At 39.8% G+C, this 21,651-nt stretch overlaps 1 protein-coding gene across 1 annotated transcript; it reads right to left on the reverse strand.

Moving 5' to 3' along the window:
• Positions 1-1,426: 1,426 nt before the first annotated feature.
• Positions 1,427-21,017, reverse strand: LOC111827801 (cytochrome P450 3A12-like). Its single transcript, XM_023761936.1, has 9 exons — positions 20,916-21,017; positions 20,569-20,657; positions 19,087-19,235; positions 15,207-15,334; positions 13,823-13,889; positions 10,270-10,430; positions 6,800-7,026; positions 4,451-4,613; positions 1,427-1,888 (listed from the first exon to the last, which is right to left on the reverse strand). Exons 1-9 carry the CDS (start codon positions 21,015-21,017, stop codon positions 1,793-1,795), a joined length of 1,182 nt encoding a protein of 393 aa, XP_023617704.1. The 3' UTR covers positions 1,427-1,792.
• Positions 21,018-21,651: the final 634 nt, after the last annotated feature.

Genomic DNA, 21,651 nt, shown 5'->3' on the forward strand with positions numbered 1-21,651 from the left:
CTCAACACTTGCTATGATGTGCACTGACCACCAGGGGCCAGATGCTCTGACTGGTAGGTTAGCTTGCTGCTGGGGTCTGGCCGATCGAGACTGAACGAGATGGGCTGGACATGCCCTGGAGCCTTCCCACAGTCCCTCCCTGCTGGCCAACCTCCCACATCCCTCCCCAGCCCCAATCGTGCACCGGCGGGGTCCCTCAGCCTGGTCTGCACCCTCTTGCAATCTGGGACCCCTTGGGGGATGTCAGAGAGCTGGTTTCAGCCTGATTCCACAGGCCAGGCTGAGGGACCCCACTGGTGCACAAATATGTGCACTGGGCCTCTAGTCTATATAGAAAAGTACACACTTACATAATACATTCAGTTTCAATCTCTGAGTCCACAGGGTACATTCTGTTTTTCTCTCCTTCTGAATCAGTGACTCTCTTCTCTAACAGTGAGAAATGTGGATTTCATTATCTTTAATATGTTTATTTGTCTGATCAATCCTCCTTGATATAATAAATCCTTGTTCCATCCCTTTGCACTAATGGATGCTTTCTTCATCCTACTCGGATTCTCCACACCCTATTTAGGCTCTGGATGCTTTCGCCAGGGTACCTCTCTGCATGGACACAATTCCCACCTTGTTTGGGTTCCCACACCCACACCAGGATTCCCTCCATGTGGATACCCTTCCACCCTACTCAGCCTCCTAGTTAGAGCCACTGTGACTCCCTTCCCTGCCCCTGCCCCACCCCTGCCCTGCAATGTGTGTCTGCCAATAATGCTGTGCTGAACCTTTTGGCTTTCGGACCGAATTATCCAGAAAGAAAAAAAAGGAAAGGGAAGGGGAGGCAAGGGAAGGAAAGGGAAAAGAAGGAAGTAAAGTGAGGGGAAGGAAACAGCAGGAGAGAGATAGAGATGGAAAAGGAAGAAACCTGTGCACTTCTGAAACTGACGAATGCTTGTAGCCTTTCTACCCAATCAATTGACCAATCAACTATCTTTTATTCCATGTTCATTGTGTTAAGAGGGTTGGGACTTGAGGATGACATACAAAGAATATAAGAAAACATGTTTCCTATTTTCCAGAGTTATCAATGGAGATGAGATAAAACATTAAATCAAAACTAATAATAAAATAATAAGTGCCTCAGCTGAGTCTTACAAAAATATGTGCTCCAAAAAAGGCGGAATTAAATTATGAATGTACTTTCTAAATAATGGGGGAAATCACAGTGGATTTATTCTCATCTATCTTAATATATCAAATTGGAATTCTGAAAAGGTCCCACCCAACCAGTGATTGTGATGGTTAAAAACATTTAGTCACTGGCTGTGCATGAAAGCATTAGACAATACTATTATGAAGAGATGTTTATTGAGTTGCTCAATATAATATACAATATAGAATATTCAAAATAAAATGTGATATAAATGTCATTATTGCCATTTCCATAATGATTCTTGTTTTCATTAAGGTTTGTTGAGAAAATTATAGAGAAATTTGTATTCATGATTAGTACTAAGTAAGTAGATGATACTAAGTGGGAATAGATGGAGATAGTATTATAAGAACCCAATAAACTCGGTCTACTTATTTAGTCACCTCTCTTATATTACACAATAGGTAATACTCTGTATAGACACTGAGAAGATAAGTGAATGTACAGACTCCCTAGTCATCCATCAAGTGCAGTAGGTTAAGCCCATCTTCATTTCTGTTTTTTTTATTCACAAAGTACACTGAGATTTCTGGTGTCAGGGGATACAACTTCCTTGAAGAACAAAGTGTAAGTTCATAGGGAAAGTCAGGCTCCACTTACAGTCCCATCTCTCAACTCAGCCTTTAAAATAATGGGGTTTTTTGGTTGAATAATTCCTTGAAAATCTAGTTCCACAGGAATCTGCAAAGGTTAAACAGCATAGGAGAACCAGTTAATGAAGCACTATCAACACCAAAAGGAAAGCAGATGAGATACATTGAGGACAATAATGCTTTACAATATATAGAAATTACTTTTAGCATAATATATCTTTGTTTCTTTATTCAGTAAGCTGTCTCGAGACTGGTCAGTGAAAGCATTCGTCAGTATATTCATTCAAGAAAATATCAATTACAGCACCTATTAAATAGGAAGGTTTTACATTAATAGGAAGATCTGGAATCTCTCCTCTGAAGAACATAAGCAATAGTTGTCATTGAGTGATAGCAAGCAAGGCCCTATAATAAGGCTTATTTCTAGGACTTGTATATTTATTATGCAGCTCCTTTCCTTAAGTAGGCTTTCTCAGAGAAGAGGAGGAGGATGAAGATGGTTTCCATCTGATTTGTGGCTTTAGGCAGCTATGCAGCAGTCCTGCAAGTGCATACAAAGGGGGTCTTAGCCCTGAGAGGAAGTGGGCCTCTGGCACACCTTGGGGGGGTGCAGACACTCCCTGAAAGCTCCCAGTCATCTCTGGCCAGAGACAAACTCATATTGGTTTGTGCTTGTTTTTGGTTTTAATTTCAAGCAAATGAATGGATTTTTGAAGTTTAAACCAGATTCTTAGGCATTATGAAAAACTATTTAGAAAAGCCATACAGAATTCATTTTGTGCATATTGGAACTTGCAAGGTAACCTGAGTACATATTATACATTTTAATTATTTGAATTATCCATCACTTCTAAAGAGTCCAGTCACTTCTCCCAGTGGAAGCCTTCTAGTTCCATGATGGGAAAAGGTATTTGTCAAGCATTGTGCCTATTTTCTAACATCTCCTGATTCCCAGTGTAAATAGTGAACTTCTGAATAGCGTTTTGACCTAAATAGTGTTTTGACTAATTTTTTAGCTCTATTCCCACCGAGTCACACTCTCAATGTTGGGGGAACCACCAACACAGTAACCTTCATATCTCAGTTGACTGAAGGGCAAGAAAATTGTCATGGAGAGTGAAAAGCACAAGCCAGAGAAGACTGGGAGCTTTCAGGGAGTGTCTGCACCCCCCCCCCCCACCCCACAGGTGTGCAGAGGCCCACTTCCTCTCAGGGCTAAGACCCCCTTTGTATGCACTTACAGGACTACTGCATAGCTGCCTAAAGCCACAAATAAGATGGAAACCATCTTCATCCTCCTCCTCTTCTCTGAGAAAGCCTACTTAAGGAAAGGAGCTGCATAATAAATATACAAGTCCTAGAAATAAGCCTTATTATAGGGCCTTGCTTGCTATCACTCAATGACAACTATTGCTTATGTTCTTCAGAGGAGAGATTCCAGATCTTCCTGTTAATGTAAAACCTTCCTATTTTATCATTTCAAATGGCATGTATATATTTCCCCTGCACACAGACCAACACACGTAGAAAATGTACATTACAAATGTTATTTGTTAATTTTTTCAAATTAAATCATTTAAAATGTGGATTCATGGTCTCCAAATCAACTGCAAAATACTCTTTAAGCATTTCCTGAATGACCGCAAGGCACTATTGGGAATTTATGAAAGGAATAAAATGAGGTGCTAGACTTAAGGATATTCTTAGATACAAAGAAAACACAGAGTACCAAACTGGATGGTTTAATGATGAAGTTTTCGGTTAGGAAGGATAGTGATGATACCAGCCTGCAGTAGCAATAACATGGCAGAGGAAAAATGGGCAGGAAGCCTCCTGGAAGGGCTTTGGGAGTGAACTAGGACTTGAAAGATGAGAACAGAATGGGGAAGAGAGTGAGAAAAACATCATAGAGTTCATATTAGGATGTAAAGAATCCAACTTGATTGCAGCCTGGCTCCCAGAAGCAGGTTTCAAGTAGCCAGGATGGCCATGGACTGTAGGAGTTCTTACTTCAGGCAGAAATGCTTTAATCAGCCTTGGCTGCATATGAAAACCAAACCGGGTGCTTTTAAAGCCACACAGGATGGATTATTTCAGAATCTGAGATGACCTCAGCATAGGATTTTTAAAAGATCCCTGCTGATTACGTTGTATAACCAGTGGTTGAGAACCCTCTCACAAGAGCTTCTGTAAGTTCTGGTGGGAAAGAGCAGTGTTCAAAAGTCATGACCCAGTTATCATTGTACTTCAGGACTGTGCACAGCACTTTCCCTTCCTTCCAGTGGACTTGAAACCAAATTTAAACTTTTCTCAAATGACTCTACCTGATCATGTCACACTAACTACATTGACTCTAGATGGCCTTTATACTTGGATATTTATATAGGGTGTCCCAAAATTCACGAAAGATTTGCAATTCAATTCAATTGCAAATCTTGCATGAAACTTGGGACACCCTATAAAAACACAGGCTTAGCACTCCAGACTACCAGGACCTTAAAGGTTACATGTGACTCCAGATAGATTCTCTGTCCAACAGAACAAAGTATTAAACAATGAGTGAGCACACTCATGCATATGTACCTCAGTTTAAGAAAAACTCTCAATCAAGCATTATTCACACAGAGTGGTAACATGTTAAGTATCTGACCTGTGTTTCTTTGCAAGGTTTGAAGGAGAAGTTCTGCAGAACTCTGACGAGAGCAATTTTCATGTTCATGAGAGCGAACCTCATGCCGATGCAGTTTCTGGGTCCACTTCCAAAGGGTGTGTATATGTAAGGATTTATGCTGTCCTTGTTCTCCTTGCTAAACCTGGTTATATAACAGTAAATGCAAACAATTAATGAAACATAAACACCACAAGAGCTACATGTTTGGGGTTCTTAGGCTCCTCTACAAGTAGTATACAGAATACTCCTTTGGGCCAGTCAGTGAGATCCTGCTATAGTTCTGTGGCTGTAAGAATGGTAAGCTACAGATTCTTCCCATTCCCCATACCCTATACGAGCGACAGTATCATTGAAGAGATGACATGAATGCTGTTTAAAGGAAAATTTATCTTTAAAACTAAATTACATTCAGGGTATTGAGATGTTCACACTCTGAAAGGCAAGTAGGAAATGAGACTAATTGAAGAAAAAGTAGGTCCCTGCCTCCATCAAACTCATGTTGGTCACATGCTCATGGAGGAAGGAAGTAGGAATCATATCTCTCATTAGTTGCATTGTTATTTTTTCCTTCCCTTCCCTTTCCTTCCTCCCCTCCCCCCTTTCCTCTCCTCCCTTCCTCTCACCTCTTCTGTCTCTCTCCCATTGAATAGCTTAAATCAGGTGACTCATATGGGCATATGATGCTCCTCTGCTCTAATATAATCTGTGATTTCCTTGTCTATCTGTTCCACTAGGCTATAAATTCCTTGAAGGTTAGACTTATGTTTTATTCAAATTTGATTCCTCAATATTTGATTATATTAAGGGAAAATGTGGATTTGGGAAAGTGATCATGGCATTGTGGTTATGTATTTTTAAAAGGTTCTTGAACATTGGAATATTTAGAGATGTTATGCCTTAAAATAATATGGGAATTAGGAGGATGGTAGTAATGGAGTGTGAATGGGGCAGCAGACATAGTTTGATGGCTGTAACCATGTGATGGGCACGCATAGATGAATCAAAAGTAGACTTGTATCTGTAGAAAATGATTTTGTATATTTGTGTGTCAACTTCTCCATAATAGGCATTTTTTAACATTTGGATTTCTCACTGCCTTACCCATTTCCTGACATGGTAAGCGGTTACTCTCTGTGGAAGACTTAATGATCAAAAGAGCAGTACAGTCAGTGGTCTCTGGTTTCATGTTCATGAAGCAACGGGGTGTGGGGGTGGGGGGAGAAAAAACGGTTGAGCTTGGAGGAAACACAGAGGCTCCTTGGTCCAGAAAACAGAGGATTTGGTCATGTCTAACTTCTTCTTTCACCAAATACTATGTGTAGACAATAAGCTAGAACTAAGAACACCATGGCAAATGAGAGAAGGTCCCTGCCATTAGGGATCTTATAGTAGGGCTAATGAAAGCCTAGATCCCAGCTAGTGCCCTCAATAGTTAATTCCAATTTTGCTCATCAATACAATAAATGCGAAACATTAGCTCTTTCTAGAGTTCAAGCTATGCCTAAAGCTAGTCCTTGGCTCTGAATTTCCATAAGAATATGCTAAAGATCATCCTAGGGGGTGTGTCTCAGGTGTCTGGAGAGCAGATGACTTTTCTTTGGAAGTACCACTTTCTTTGAGAGTAGGAGGAAGCTGACACAGGACTGTAGCCAAAGACAGACCAGTGACTTGTGTTCTCTGTCCTCAAGGGCCTGCTTAAATCATCAGGGATGAGGACCTCTCAGGTTCTCATAATGCACTCTCCCAATAATGATAAAGATGTGGCCACCAATGTGAAAAAAAACCCAAACAGAATGTGGGAACGTTGGTGGTAAATTCAGAGAGCTAATGAGAACAACACAGAAAAATTTAAAGAAGTAAAAAGGCCTACATTCCTGAAATCAGATAATGATTAAGTAATTTATGGCATAAGCATATAGTCACATCTGCATAAATATTTATATGTATGCATACCTATATATGATGGTTATATATAAAAGGACACTGTTTATAGTTTACTGGTAAATAAAGTAAGCAGTTCAAAATAAAAAATATATTACTATTTTAAGTTTAAATATCTATATATGCTTAGAAAATGTCAATAATGACATACAGTGCATTACTAATGAGGCCTATCAAGATATTAGTACTATGGACAGATACAATTTTCTTGTACTAGTCTAGAGTTTGTAAAATTTTGTCAACAAACAATGATTACTCTTGTAAAAACAGAAAAATGTACATATCAATGATTGTACAACCACACATTCATCATCTATACTAAAAGACATCGGAACATGTCCAACCAGCCTGGATGAGGGTGGGTTCCCTTTCCCAGAGGTCCAGTACCTTTCAGGACGGAACTCCTCAGGCTCTGTCCAGTACGTCGGGTCGAGGTGAAGAACAAAGCTTGGCACCATCACGACTGTCCCTTTGGGAATGAACACCCCATTGATTTCCACATCCTTCTTACAGACCCTCTCAAGTCTACCAGCAATTGGGAATAATCTGAGGGATTCATTCATCACCATGTCAAGATACTCCATCTGTGCCAGGGCATCATAGGTGGGAATTGCCTGGGAAGAAAGAAACAGATTTTGATAAACGGAGATTTGAGATCAACTTTCAATTCAGTCTATGTAGTTCTATAGAAATGTTAGGAGCTCCAAAGAATAACTTATTTGGGTAAAGGACTTTAGGATTTATAGACATTTTAATATCTGTCGTGTACTTTGGCCTGCTTAATGGCCCATTGAGATGTGTGGAGTAGTTATGACTATGGGAGGATGTTGGGGACAACTCCTTAAACAGGACCCAAAATCCCTCACATTACCGTGTAGTGATTTTTTTTTTAACTCATGTGAGTAATAGACTATGACCCATATTCTTAACTGAAATACGGTAAGGTCACTGTTTGTTTTCAAAAGAGAGGCCACACTTCTGTACAAAGGAAAGAAAATGTGTAAAAAAGCAAAATTCCAACTTGACAGTGTTTAGTTGAAAAATCCTGCTTACTAAGCCTTTAGATTATATATATAATTTGGAGAGAAATACCATATAAATAGAAACTCTATAAATAACAAAACTCTGTACGTATAGCAAAAGAAGGGTATGACTGAAAAGAATGAAAGCAGGGCACACAATTTCATTCTAGCAGAAGTTGTAAAGAGGTGGAACCCCACTCAGCCTCATGCTGCCTTGCTGGAACAGTCTCCTAGTTGTTGTTCAGGGTTTGACTGTAAGCTGTGAAGATCTCATACAAGCCTCTCCAGCCCCAGAGGCCAGTCTCTTCCTACCACAAAGAGTTCCAGTTTTGTCAGATATCTGAAAACAGTGTGGGCAATATGTGGGTATCACTTGGTGTTATATTGAAGAGGCAATACTGTAGAGGTTCAGGCTTCTTCACCACTAGCTATATGACTAGTGTATGAAAATTATTTCACCTCTCAGTTTTCTGATATGTTGCATGGAGATATTTATTTATTTATTTATTTATTTATTTATTTATTTATTTATTTATTTTTAAAATATATTTTATTGATCCTCCACAGAGAAGAAGGAAGAGGGATAGAGAGTTAGAAACATCGATGAGAGAGATCGATCAGCTGCCTCCTGCACGCCCCCCACTGGGGATGTGCCCGCAACCAAGGTACATGCCCTTGACCGGAATCGAACCTGGGACCCCTCAGTCCGCAGGCCGACGCTCCATCCACTGAGCCAAACCGGTTCGGCTGCATGGAGATATTTAGAGTTGACACTTCATAGGGTTGTTTGGTAGAGACATCACTGCTCACCCAATATCCATGTGGTCTCCACATCCCCCAGCCCACTAAAAGCTAGAGGGAACCAGCTTTGAGAATGGGCTATGAGCTGAGGTGACATATGTCAGTTCAGAGTCAAAACACTTGAAAATCCAGTGAGCAACACTCTACTTCTTTATTCCCCAACCAAGATAAAGGCCCTGTGCTCCAGAAAGTGCAGCTACAAGAAAATGGGTCCTTTTTAGCTTATATTTCTGAGTAACTATGGAGCACAAAGTCCCACTCCCATCCTTCATTAACAATCCATGTTGGACATGTTAATGTGAGTTGGAAATAATCCTTTGCAATGTAAATCCACTGAGAATAGAGGGCTAATCTGTAGTTGTGGCAAATTTAGCCTATTCTGACTAATGTATCACTTTTTAAAATTGAATTTATCGGGGTGACATTGGTTAATAAAATTATATAGGTTCAGTTACAATACTCTAATATTCCATCTGTGTATTGTATTGTATGTTCACCACCCCAAATCAAGTCTCTTTCATCACCATTTATCCCCACCGCCCCGCCCCATACTCTCTTCTACTTCTGCCAACGCCTATTCTCCTCTAGTAATCATCATGCTATTGTCTGTGTCTATGAGTTTCTTGTTTTTTGTTAATTCTCACCTGAGGATATTTTTCCATTGATTTTTAGAGAGAGTGGAAGGGAGGGGGAAAGGCACACACAGAGAAACATCAATGTGAGAGAGACACATGGATTGGTTGCTTCCACATCATGGCAATGGTCCAGCCTGCAACCAAGGTATGTGCCCTTGACAAGAATCAAACGCAGAACCCTTTAGTCTGAGGGCCGAAACTCTATCCACTGAGCCAAAGTGACTAGGGCTGTGTGAATTAGGTTTTTTTGCTTAACCTCTTCACCTTTTTCACCCAGCCTCCCAAAGCCCCCTTCCCCTCTGATAGTCTGTTCTCTATCTATGAGTCTGTTTCTATTTTTAATACAGAATTTTTAAAAAATTCATTTATAAATATAAGGCATTTAGAACAGACAAATATAGTGAGAAGTATATGTTAGCTATTAGTGTTGTTATTGTCATTGTTACTCTTATTAAGAGGGGAGAACATAATGCTTTAGCTAGTCTGTTTCTTAGTGAACTTTCCATCTTATTGCAAAAAAATGATCTCCAATATAGGCTTACCCAGAGAAGAAAAATAATCTTTAATTTAGTTGGACCCTAAAATGTATCTTATTTTATATTTGAAGGACCTATGACACAGAGAGTTCTTAAGACCTATCCAATACCACAGTTTGGACTCCAACTCATGTCTTCTATTTCCTACACTATGTTCTTTTCTGTATACCAGGCTTCTCCTAGAGTGCACAGTTTACCCAAGGTGGTAGATTCCAGTAATAGTGCCAGTTTTCCACACCTTCCTGTGTCCATGCCCTTAGTCATCTAACTTTGTGCCCTCCTATTATGATCCTAGGGTTGGCCATGGTGCATGCTTTAAATCAATGGAATATTGGTTAAGTGTGATGCAAGCAGAGTTCTGAAAGGCACCCATATGTTTGGGCTTATTGGTCATTCCCTCTGTCATTGCCTGAGGAGAACATACCCAGGCTAGTTGTCTAGAGTATGGGAGATATGTGGATCCTGTGTGGAGCTGATTCACCCAGTCGCTTAGCCAAGAGCCAGACTAAAGCAAGTCCAGTCAATATCAACACAGATAATTATCCAAACACTTGAGCAATAAATTCCTATTGTTAATTGCCACTGAGGTTTTAAAAATTTTTTTCATTTGACATTATTGTGATAACAGATAACTGACACAACAGGACCAACACTTTTTTCAAAGATCTTATATATCTCTAATAACAAAAATTACCTATATTCTTTGATTGTTTTTGTCTTTGTCTTTTTACATCCTTCCTAAATAGCACAAGTAAAATAATTGATACTTACATTCTTTGTAAAAATTCTCCTAGAAAGTGGTGAGGAGGCATTCTTGATGAGGCTTTACTTTCTCCCTCGCTCTCCAAGTATCACCCACTCACCTTATTGGGAAACGTTGCATCAATCTCCTTGTGCAATTTCTGCTGCACATCGGGGTGAGTGGCCAGCAAATACATAAGGAAAGAAAGAGAACTGCTAGTGGTCTCATAGCCGGCAAACAGAAAGATAATAGACTGGGCAACAAGCTCCAGATCACTCAGAGCTAAAAGGAGAAGAAAGATATTTTATAAAGCAGGTCAATGTACAACATCACAATTTAGATTATGAGGAATCCAAATGAAACTCCCAAACCCTTATAGGAAAAATTGAAAAAACAATTCAGCTTAAATTGGGAGTGTTTTGCACTCTGATGTGTATGTTACAGAGCCAGAAAAAGGCAAAAATGTCTTCATCTGCGCCCCCCCCCCCCCCCCCACCAGGTCTATTCTATTCTTCACCATCTGCTTCTGGTTGTGTCACTCTCTCCACAACATAGCTGTGCAATTTTAAGACATAGCGTTTTGCTATCAGTCTGTCCCTTGGAGAATCCTGAAAGTACTTTAGCTACAAGTAATATGGGATAGATTTCTCCCCAGGAAAATTTTAAATTATTCTAGATAAAGTATACCTGGATAATTTTTAAAAAATATATATTTTTAAAAAATATATCTTTATTGATTTCAGAGAGGAAGGGAGAGGGAGAGAGAGATAGAAACATTAATGATGAGAGAATCACTAATCCACTGCCTCCTGCATGCCCCGCACTGGGGATCAAGCCCGCAACCCAGGCACGCACCCTTGACCAGAATCAAACCCGGGACTCTCCCAGTCTACAAGCTGACACTCTATCCACTGAGCCAAACCGGCCAGGGCCCTGGATAATTTTTAAGAGACTTTGCACTAAGGCTTATGCGGGGGAAAATTAAAGGATCTTTCATTCAAAAATGTTTGCAGAAACTTAAGAGAATGATACTGGGCTACACATAAAATATGGTTACTCTAAGTATTGTCCATAGACCAGCATCATCAGCAGTATCTGGAAGATCATTAGAAATGCAGAATTTTAATCCCATACAAAAACTACTGAATCACAGTATGAGCTGTCAAAAGATGTGATGTGAGTAGCAAAAAAACCCCAAGATGGCGGCATAGGTATACACCGGAGATTGCTGCTTAGCACAACCACTTCAAGAATACAACTAAAAGATGGAACGGACATCATCCAGAACCACAGGAAGGCTGGCTGAGTGGAAATTCTACAACTAGAAGGAAAGAGAAAAGCATACTGAGACTCAGAAGAGGTGCAGAAGTAAAGTACAGAGGTACTGAGGCACATGCAGAGAGGGCTGGCGGCTGAGGACACGGTTGTCTTTTTCAATCGGGAGGGAGTCTCAAGCTCTGAGCTCCAGTTCCAGGCAAGTCTCTGGGGACACAGACTCATACGGGAGAAACTGGACTGTCTGGCATCGGTTGGAACTCGAGGGCAGCTTTCTCTCGGAGATTGCCCAGACACTGAGAAGCGGGGCCTCTAAGGGCAGCCATAGCTGCTTGCCCCACCTTGTTGATCCCCTGGGACCCTGCCCCGCCCAAGCCGTGCACGAAGGCTTTTGCATATGAAAGGCCTGGCCCTTTGCAATCTGAAAATTACCTAACAAACTGCAGCTGGCTCCTGCTGGGTAGCCTCAGGAAGAGGCTAGAGTAGCACCTCCTTAGAGACCCAGGAGCCAGTGTGCCCAGTGGTCAGAGTGGGACCATCCAGATTGCAGCTCCCCAGATCCATAAGGACACAATCAGGGGACAGACTCAGTGAGCACCAAAGCCCCACTGAAGCAAGTCTTGCTCTGGAGGGGTGTCTCCAGCACAGAAGTTCTCCCACTGCAGACACAGCTGATTCTCATGCCAATTGGCCTGGAGGTCAATTCCTCCCAGTGATACCTACAATAATCAAGGCTTAACTACAACAAGACTGTGCACAAAGCCCACAAGGGGGTGCACCAAGAGTGTCCACCTCAGGTAATTGGGGAGGCTGAGCCACTGGGCCCTATAGGACACCTAGCACACAAAGCCACTCTACCAACAAAGGGAAGCATAAAAAATGTGGAGACAAAGAAACAGGACACAAATGACAGAAATGGAGGAAAGCAAACGACTGGATATAGAGTTCAAAACCACACTTTTAAGTTTTTTCAAGAACTTTCTAGAAACTGCTGATAAATTTAGTAAGACCCTCAAAAAGACTGGTGAGACCGCCAATAAATGTGGTGAGACCCTCAAGAAATCTAGTGAGACCCTCGAGGTTATGAAAAAGGACCAACTAGAAATTAAGCATACACTGACTGAATTAAAGGATATTATGCAGAGTTTCAACAGCAGACTAGAGGATCGCAAGAATCAAGTCAAAGACTTGAAATACGAAGAAGCAATAAACACCCAACCAGAGAAGCAAAATGAAAAAAAAAAATCCAAAAATACAAAGATAGTGTAAGGAGCCTCTGGGACAGCTTCAAGCATACCAACATCCGAATTATAGGGGTGCCAGAAGAAGAGAGAGAGCAAGATATTGAAAACCTATTTGAAGAAATAATGACAGAAAACTTCCCCTACCTGGTGAAAGAAATAGACTTACAAGTCCAGGAAGCGCAGAGAACCCCAAACAAAAGGAATCCAAAGAGGACCACACCAAGACACATCATCATTAAAATGCCAAGAGCAAAAGACAAAGAGAGTATCCTAAAAGCAGCAAGAGAAAGACAGTCAGTTACCTACAAGGGAGTGCCCATACAACTGTCAGCTGATTTCTCAACAGAAACTTTGCAGGCCAGAAGGGAGTGGCAAGAAATATTCAAAGTGATGAATAGCAAGAACCTACAACCAAGGTTACTCTACCCAGCAAAGCTATCATTCAGAATTGAAGGTCAGATAAAGAGCTTCACAGATAAGAAAAAGCTAAGGAGTTCATCACCACCAAACCAGTATTATATGAAATGCTGAAAGGTATTCTTTAAGAAGAGGAAGAAGAAAAAGGTAAAGATAAAAATTATGAACAGCAAGTACATATCTATCAACAAGTGAATCTAAAAATCAAGTGAATAAAAAATCTGATGAACAGAGTAAACTGGTGAATATAATAGAACCAGGGGCATAGAAAGGGAGTGGACTGACAGTTCTTGGGGGAAAAGGGGTGTGAGGGTGCAGGAAGAGACTGGACAAAAATCGTACACCTATGGATGAGGACAGTGGGAGGGGCCGGGAAGTAAGGCCCCGGATCAGCCCTGATCTCTGGCCAGGCCTAGGGACCCTACCCATGCATGAATTTTGTGCACCAGGCCTCTAGTCAATTCATAAATGTAGAAGAAATGATGGAATTAGAAAGTCATAATTTTGCAACCATCATAGTAATAATGACTAGTCAAAAACCATCCATAGATGATAAAACTAGTAGGTGAAAGTTTGAAGAGGAACAGAATATTTACTTAGTCTCAAAGGCTTCCCCACAAGTTCCTTATTAATTACAAATGAAAAATAAAACACAATTTTAACCAAGTGTTCCAAGTTAAGGTTGTCAACTACCTCTGAGCCTCCCATCACTGGCCCTCTGAAGCATGCCTTGTTTACCTTTATGGGAGTCTGTTTCTTTGGAATTCTGAGAGTTAATCATCAGCTGAAGTAAATCCACTCGGTGCTGGAAGCAGAAGGAAAAAATTCAATGTTAGAATAAATCAAGAGTACAATACTAGCCCTAGCCGGTTTGGCTCAGTACATAGAGTGTCGGCCTGCAGATCAAAGGGTCCTGAGTTTGATTCTGGCCAAGGGCACATAATTTGGTTGCAGGTTCCTCTCCAGCCCAGGCCCTGGTCCGGGCTTGTGCAAGAGGCAACCAATCAATGTGTTTTTCTCACATCGATGTTTTTCTGTCTTTCCCTCTCCTTTCCTCTCTCCCTAAAAATCAGTGGAAAAATATCCTCAGGTGAGGATTAACAACAACAAAAAAGTGCAATACTAAATTTCTTTCCTGATAAGATGGCCCCTTTAAGTCCAGAAGTGTGCCTAGTGTTGCTTGAGTTATCAATGAATAAAAACATCCAGCTACAAATCTTGGAGAGCAGGGTGTTTACCTGAGAAAGATCCAGCCATCATGCCCAGCTGCCTTTTGGTCCTCACTCTCTCTGATCTTCAGCTTCTTTTACTTTTGAACATAGCCGAAGAATTACCTGCTCCCTCTCCTGTCATGCCTACATGCTCACAAAAATGTCCCTGACCTCAAACCTTTCTCTCTAGGCTTAATTCTTAATGAATGGCCACATAGATGAATCTCCTAATATTTGAAGAGTTCATTGGCAATTTTTTCTGTGAGCAGCTTCAAGTGCCACCATCTCAGAACTCTCCACAACGTTCAGTGCAATTCTGGGGTACCCAGCCCTATCCCCATGGCCTGCAGACATTCTTGTGCTGGCCTCCAGGCCCATGAAGGCAAAGCTGGGTTAGCCAGCTTGCAACCTCAATGCCCAGAGAAGACTACTGCCCTCTCCAGTCTCTGAGCAGGCTTCAGTTTAACGTAGAGTACACTCCCCCAGGGGCCTGATGGGAACTTCCACTGCAGAATGTGTAAAATAAGAGGCTTGGAATTGATGTGATTCTTTGCCAATTTTAACTCTGGGGAATTATACCAGGAAAACAAATTTTAAACAGCAACTTTTATACTTTGATAATTTATTGAAGGGCAGTGGAAAACTTTTCATCTCAATAATATTCATGCAGTGATATACTGACCTTTGTGCCTATTATTATATTACATTTTAGACAGTGTCTCTCTGACTCATTTTTTATTTCCTTTCCTAACCTCCACCTTCTTCATTCCCCACAAAATGTTAGAACTTTCCTCCTGTAAACCTAGAGTTCTCTATCTACCTAAAAAAAGAGAGGTGCACAAATCATAAGTATCCAGCTCAATAAATTATCAAAGCATGAACACACTCATGTAACCACCACCAGATTTTACCTTTTGTTTATCTTGGAGGCGATTTTCTTTCATTCTTTTTACAGATTTTTTGAAAAAATCAGTCACACTTTTTGGGAATATAAAAATATTAAATGCTTCAAAAACTGGGCCAAGGAATGGAAAGAGTGCTGCAAGAAAAAAGAAAGCACAATGAAAATACAAAATGTACCGGGAGCAATTATAATTTTCTCTACCAATGAGGAGAGTAAAAGACACCAGGCTTCTCAACCAGGAGCCAGTCCCTCTCTGCCCTTTGCTCAGACTTCCAAGACCGAGGCTGCGCAAGGGCAAGTCCACACAGACGGGCCATCACTATAGCAGTGAGATCATGGCCCCTTCCCATCTTTTGGATGACTAAAGAAACAGGATTACATCCCTGAATGGCTTTGTCTTTTATCTAAATCAGAGCAGAGTCTGATTTATTTAATTAATCACCCCATTCTAGAAATAGTAGTCAGATACACATGCCTGAACACAGTGGAACACTAGACACTAAAATGTCAACAATGATTGTATCTGAGAGTTTAATTATAGGTGAGTCTTGTTTCTTCTTTGTCTTTTAAAACAATTCTGAAAATTTTATAGGAAATGTGCATTGTATAATAATATAAATATTAACAAAAGTATATTTTGAAAAAATGAATTTGTAGCTAGGATAGAAATAATACAGAGTATGTCTTTCAACCATAATGGAATGAAATTAGAAATTTATAACAAAGAAAATTGGGAAACTCACTACTATGTGGAAGGCAGCTATGCTCACCACTATACCACCAACGCAACCTGGCTATGTGGAAATTTAAAAATACCCTTCTAAATAACCCATGGGTCCTACAAAAATCTAAAGGGCAATTAGGAAATACTTTGAGATAAATAAAAATTAAGAGAAAGCATGCCAAAATTCATGGATGTAGCAAAAGCAGCGCTCAGAGAGAACTTTATGGCTATAAATGTCTACATTTAAAGAGAACAATGATCTCAAATCAATAACCAAACTTTTCTCCTTAACACACTGAAAAAAAGAGCAAACAAAACCAAAAGCAAGCAGGAGGAAGCAATGATACAGATAAGAAAGAAACTAATACAATAAAGAATAAAAAACAATAGCGAAGATTAATGAAATCAAAAGATGATTCTTGGAAGACATTTAGGTAAATTGACCAAGAAAAAAAAAGATCCAAACTTCTGGCATCAGAAATGAAAAAGGGGAGATTATTACTGACATTAAAAAATTAAAAAACTATAAGGGGATATTATAAACAACTGTATGCCAATAAATAAGATAACTTAGATAAAATGGACAAATTTCTAGAAAGACACAACTATAGAAACTAACTCAAAAAGAAATAGATATGCCCTGGCCAGTTTTTCTCAGTGGTTAGTGCGTGGGCCCTCAGACCAAAGGCTTATGGGTTTGATTCCTGGTCAAGGGCATGTACCTCGATTGCAGGTTTAATCCCTGGCCCAAGTGATAACTATTTATGACATATTTGATAATGGATCTTTTTTTTTTGACAATGGATCTTATACATGACACCAAAACCTCAGGCAATAAAATAAAAAATACATAAATTAAAGATCATCAAAATGAAAAATTTTGTGCTTCAAAGGACTCTATCAAGGAGAAGAAAAGACACCTACAGAATAGGAGAAAAATTCTGAACTCATATATCTAATAAGAAATTTTTATCTAGAATATATAAAGAATTCTTATAACTCAACAACAAAAAGACAAACAACTCAAATGTAAATGGGCAAAACATTTGAATAGAAATTTATCTAAAGAAGATACAAAAATGGCCAACAAATATATCAAAATCATTAGTCATTAGAGAAATCCAAATAAAAACCACAATGAGATACCAATTCATACCCACTAGAATGGTCATAATAAAAAAGATAGAAAAATGTCAACCAAGTGTTGGTGAGGGTGTGGAGAAATTCAAACCTTCATACATTACTGATGGGGATGTAAAATGGTGTCACTACTGTAGAATAAAGTTTAGCAGGTCCTTGATAAGGTAAACACAGATTAATATAGTATTTAGCAATTCCACCCCTGAATTAAAACCAAATGAAACCCCCCAAAATTGAAATAGGTAATCACAAAAAAAGTGTACAGAATGTTTACAACAACATTATTCACAAGAGCCAAAAGGTAGAAACAACCAAAATGTTCATTAACTGATGAATGAATAAACATAATGTTCATACAATGGAATATTATTGGGTCATAATAAATATAAAATACTGATACATACTACAACATGGATGAACCTTGAAGACATTATACTAAATTTTTAAAAGCCAGCAACAAAAATCCACATATGTGATTCTATTTATATGAAGTGTCCAGCATAGGCAAATTTACAGAGACAGAAAGTAGATTAGAGGTTGCTTTGAGCTAAAGGGAGTGGAATGTTAATGTTAAAAAGTACCATATATCTAAGTTGACAAAAATCCTATATAATAAAACCCTAATGCAGACAGTCCTCGGGTTATGTTGGACTCGACATATGTTGTTTTGTGGTTACATTGCCATCTCCCATTTATTTATTTAAAAAAAAGTTCCATCATTTTTGTGCATATGTGCTTTATGTTTTTTATTATTTATTTACCACAAGTAAAGGTCAGGAATTGTTATCTTTCTTTTAAATTTTTTTTTACTGTTTCACTTAATTGCTGCTGGGTATGTGAGTGACATAGGTGCTTATGTAGGTGGGTTCCAACTTAGAGCGAAAATCACATTACTTCACGCAGTTGGAACGGATCTCCAATGTGACCCAAGGACCTACTGTCTGCAAATTGACTGAATGGCGGAATGACCAGTCACTATGACATGCACTGACCACCAGGGGGGACACTCAATGCAGGAGCTGCCCCCCTGGTGGTCAGTGTGCTCCCACAGGGGGAGCACAGCTCAGCCAGAAGCTGGGCTCACGGCTGGCGTGTGCAGCGGCAGTGGTGGGAGCCTCTCCCACCTCCGTGGCAGGCATATATCTCCCTAAGGGTCCTGGACTGTGAGAGGGCACAGGCCGGGCTGAGGGATGCCCCGCCCAGTGCACAAATGTCGTGCACCGGGCCTCTATTGTTCTAGGTAATATAATGATGGCTACACATATCTCTGAATGTACTAAAAACAATTTTTCCATTTCATTGAGTTATAATTGACATAGTTTAAGGTATACAGCATAATGACTAGATATACATATATTATGGAATAATGACCATAATAAGTTTAGTTAACATAAATCACTGTACATAGTTAAAAATATTTTTCTTTCTGTGTGATTAGAACTTTAAGAATCTAGACTCTTGTTTATCTTATAACTGAGAGTTTGTATCTTTTGAGCACCTTCAACGAAAACTCCCACCCTCAAACTCTGCCTCTGATAACCACAAATCATTTCTTATTTTTCTGAGTTTGGGTATTTTTTTAGATCCCACATATAAGTGAGATCCTACAGTATTTGTCTTTCTCATTTCACTTAGCATAATGCCCTCAAAGTCCATCCATCTTGTTGCAAATGGCAAGATTTTCTTCCTTTTTATGGCTGAATAATATCCATTCTATCTATTATCTATCTATCTATCTATCTATCTATCTATCTATCTATCTATCTATCTATCTATCTATCATCTATCTATATATGCCAGATTTTTTATTCATTTATCTGTTGACAGACACTAGGTTGTAAAAATGATAGAATTGTACATTTTAAATGGCTGAATTATATAGTATGTGAATGATATCTCAAATGAGCTGAGAGAGAGAGGGAGAGAGAGAGAGAGAGAGAGAGAGAGAGAGAGAGAGAGAGAAAGGTGGTGAAAAGAGGGAAGACATGAGGGAGAAAGAAAAAAAATACAGTAGTCCACATACTTAGGCAGAAAATGAATGGGTCAAGTAAATTAAATTTTAAGAGCTTCTTGATATTTTCCACGAAGGGATCTTGTGGGTTGTTCAGGGAGTCGATGTTCACTCCAAATGATGTGCCAGTAATCACATCCATGCTGTAGGCCCCAAACACACTGAGTAGAGAAATAAAGACATAGAAAATTAAAATCAGCACCTCTTTACTATCCTTACCAACGCATACAATAGGAAGGACACGTAAATTCATATGCCCAGGCAAAGACAGGTAAAGAGCCACACAACTGTCAAAACCATCTGCTGGATCATCTAAAGAATCTATGCTCCTGTCACAGTCAATCATGAGGTGTTTATCAGATGCCAGTGATACAGCTGGCCCTGAGCTGGGTTCTGGGGACACCAAGGCAAGTTAGACCCACCTGTGAGCAATAAGAGATCAGTCAGAGGGAAGGAGACCCATAATCAGGCAAATTACACTAGTGTGTTTTGAGTCTGGACAATAGTAGCCATACTGTGCTTGAGCAGGACCAAGGGTAGGTAATGACTCTTCCCAGTGGAGTCAAGAAAGGTGACATTGATCTGGGTCTTGCCTCACCACAGTGTCTATACTCAGAGCTGATTCTGCTTCAGCACATGACAGAACAGCAGCACCCTGGTCTGAGTTGCCAGGAATGCCATCGCTCCTTCTCTGCACTCCTGCTAAAGCTCCTGAAAGACCCACTGTCCTCAAGTCCAGTATCTCAAGTTGCCTTTAGGGCACATGCATTTCTGTAAAATGTAAGAACTAAGAATGTTTCTGGTTTAAGAAATAATTTTAAAAATCACCCCAAAATCAATTTGAGGGAATCCCATAGGTAAGTGATCATATGTCCCCAGTTTCCCCAGATCAGTCCCACTTTACCTGTGTTGTTCCTGCATAGTTAAACATATCTTAATTTAGACAATAAATGACATGCTCTCCTACCCATAGTCTATACAGGACCTTCTTTAATTTGAGACTAAAGAAAGGAGAAGTGGTGGGAAGGTTTAATATTTCATATTTTGCTGGTATCCTCACCAAAATCATGAAGTTGTTCCAAGTTCCACATTGTAACTTCCCTGCTCCACCCACTGCTCACTAATACATACCAGTGCCTTCCCCTGCCAGTATTTCACATCCTCTACACTGAAAACTTTGGTACAATCATGATTCTACTTTCTAAACTATGTATTTTTGTCTTCAAGAATATCCAAGGTGACAAGTAAACAGACAAATTAATCCTGGTTCATATACACAGGAGAAGATCTTTCTCTCCTGGCTGCTCTGCTTTTTGGAGGAGCCACATCCTCTTGGGTAGCCCATTGGAGTTCTAACACCACACACTTACTTCTTTCTGGTCATTACAGTAATTCAGTGGGAATTGGGCTCTGGCAGGAGGCTGGGGGCAGGGCGGGGTGGGGAGCATGTCTTGAGGACCAGCTCCAAATCCCAGCAGCTGGCCTCCTACTTACTCTTTCAAGGGGATGGGCTTGCCTTTCTCTGCTTCCTTCCTCAGGTTGCTGACCAACCCATCTGCATACTGGCCAATGATGGGGAACATCTAGACACAAAATACAACAACACCCGCAGTTAAGTGGGAAGTCTCGAGTACTAGAAGACCTGGCTTTCTCAAGCATGGAGCAGTAAGTGATATCTTATAATGAATCTTATATTGTCACTTCTAGGATATAAAGATAAAAGACCATTATTAGGAAGCTCAAATTCAGCAGGCTACCCTTGGAAAGAAACGATCTTACTTTCTTCCAGTCCCCAGATGCATTCTTTAAATTTCAAATTAAATATTCTCTTATACTCTTACCTCCTTGAGCTTTCCACTGGTGAAGGTTGGAGATAGCAATGTTCGTATTCTCTTCCAAGTTTCATCCTCAGATATAGAGATGGCACTTTTCATAAATCCCATTGCAGGCATAGACTAGAGTTAAAATAAAAAGACATTTTGCCCTGCATAAGGTTTGGAGTTCTCAACAGTTGAAGAAAATTTGTTAAATGGGCATCAATTATTCAACAAATATTTAGTGACCGTCTACTTAGTAGCAAGCCCTATGCTAGATACTCAGTACATACTTATCCCAACGCCTAGCATCTCATGACGGTGCAGGAGACATCCAGCCACCTGATGTGGTTTCCAGCCTTTATTCTAATCATATTTTTCAGTGCAAATGACCCATGTGTTAGGGAAACGGCTTTTTCAGGGGAATACATAGGAATAAGTCCTAATATATCCTCCAGGGCTGTGCAGAATAGAAAGGGATTCTTGACTGATAGCCAGATAGCTTTGGCAAATTGTATATTGCCTCAGACTTGTTTTGTTTTTTTTTTTTTACTTATATATACAACATAAGCAACCTGAAAAAAGAATGTATTGATATGGTGATTTTTTTAAAGTAGTTACTACTTAAAAGATTAGGAATCTATTTGTTAGTATTAAAAAATAACAAAATCGGAGAAACCAAGATGGCGGCATAGGTAAACACCGGAAATTGCTGTCTCCCACAACAACTTCAAAAATACAACGAAAAGACAAAATGGACATC

The sequence above is a fragment of the Myotis lucifugus genome, unplaced genomic scaffold (assembly GCF_000147115.1).
Source record: "Myotis lucifugus unplaced genomic scaffold, Myoluc2.0 scaffold_0, whole genome shotgun sequence".
NCBI lineage: Eukaryota > Metazoa > Chordata > Mammalia > Chiroptera > Vespertilionidae > Myotis > Myotis lucifugus.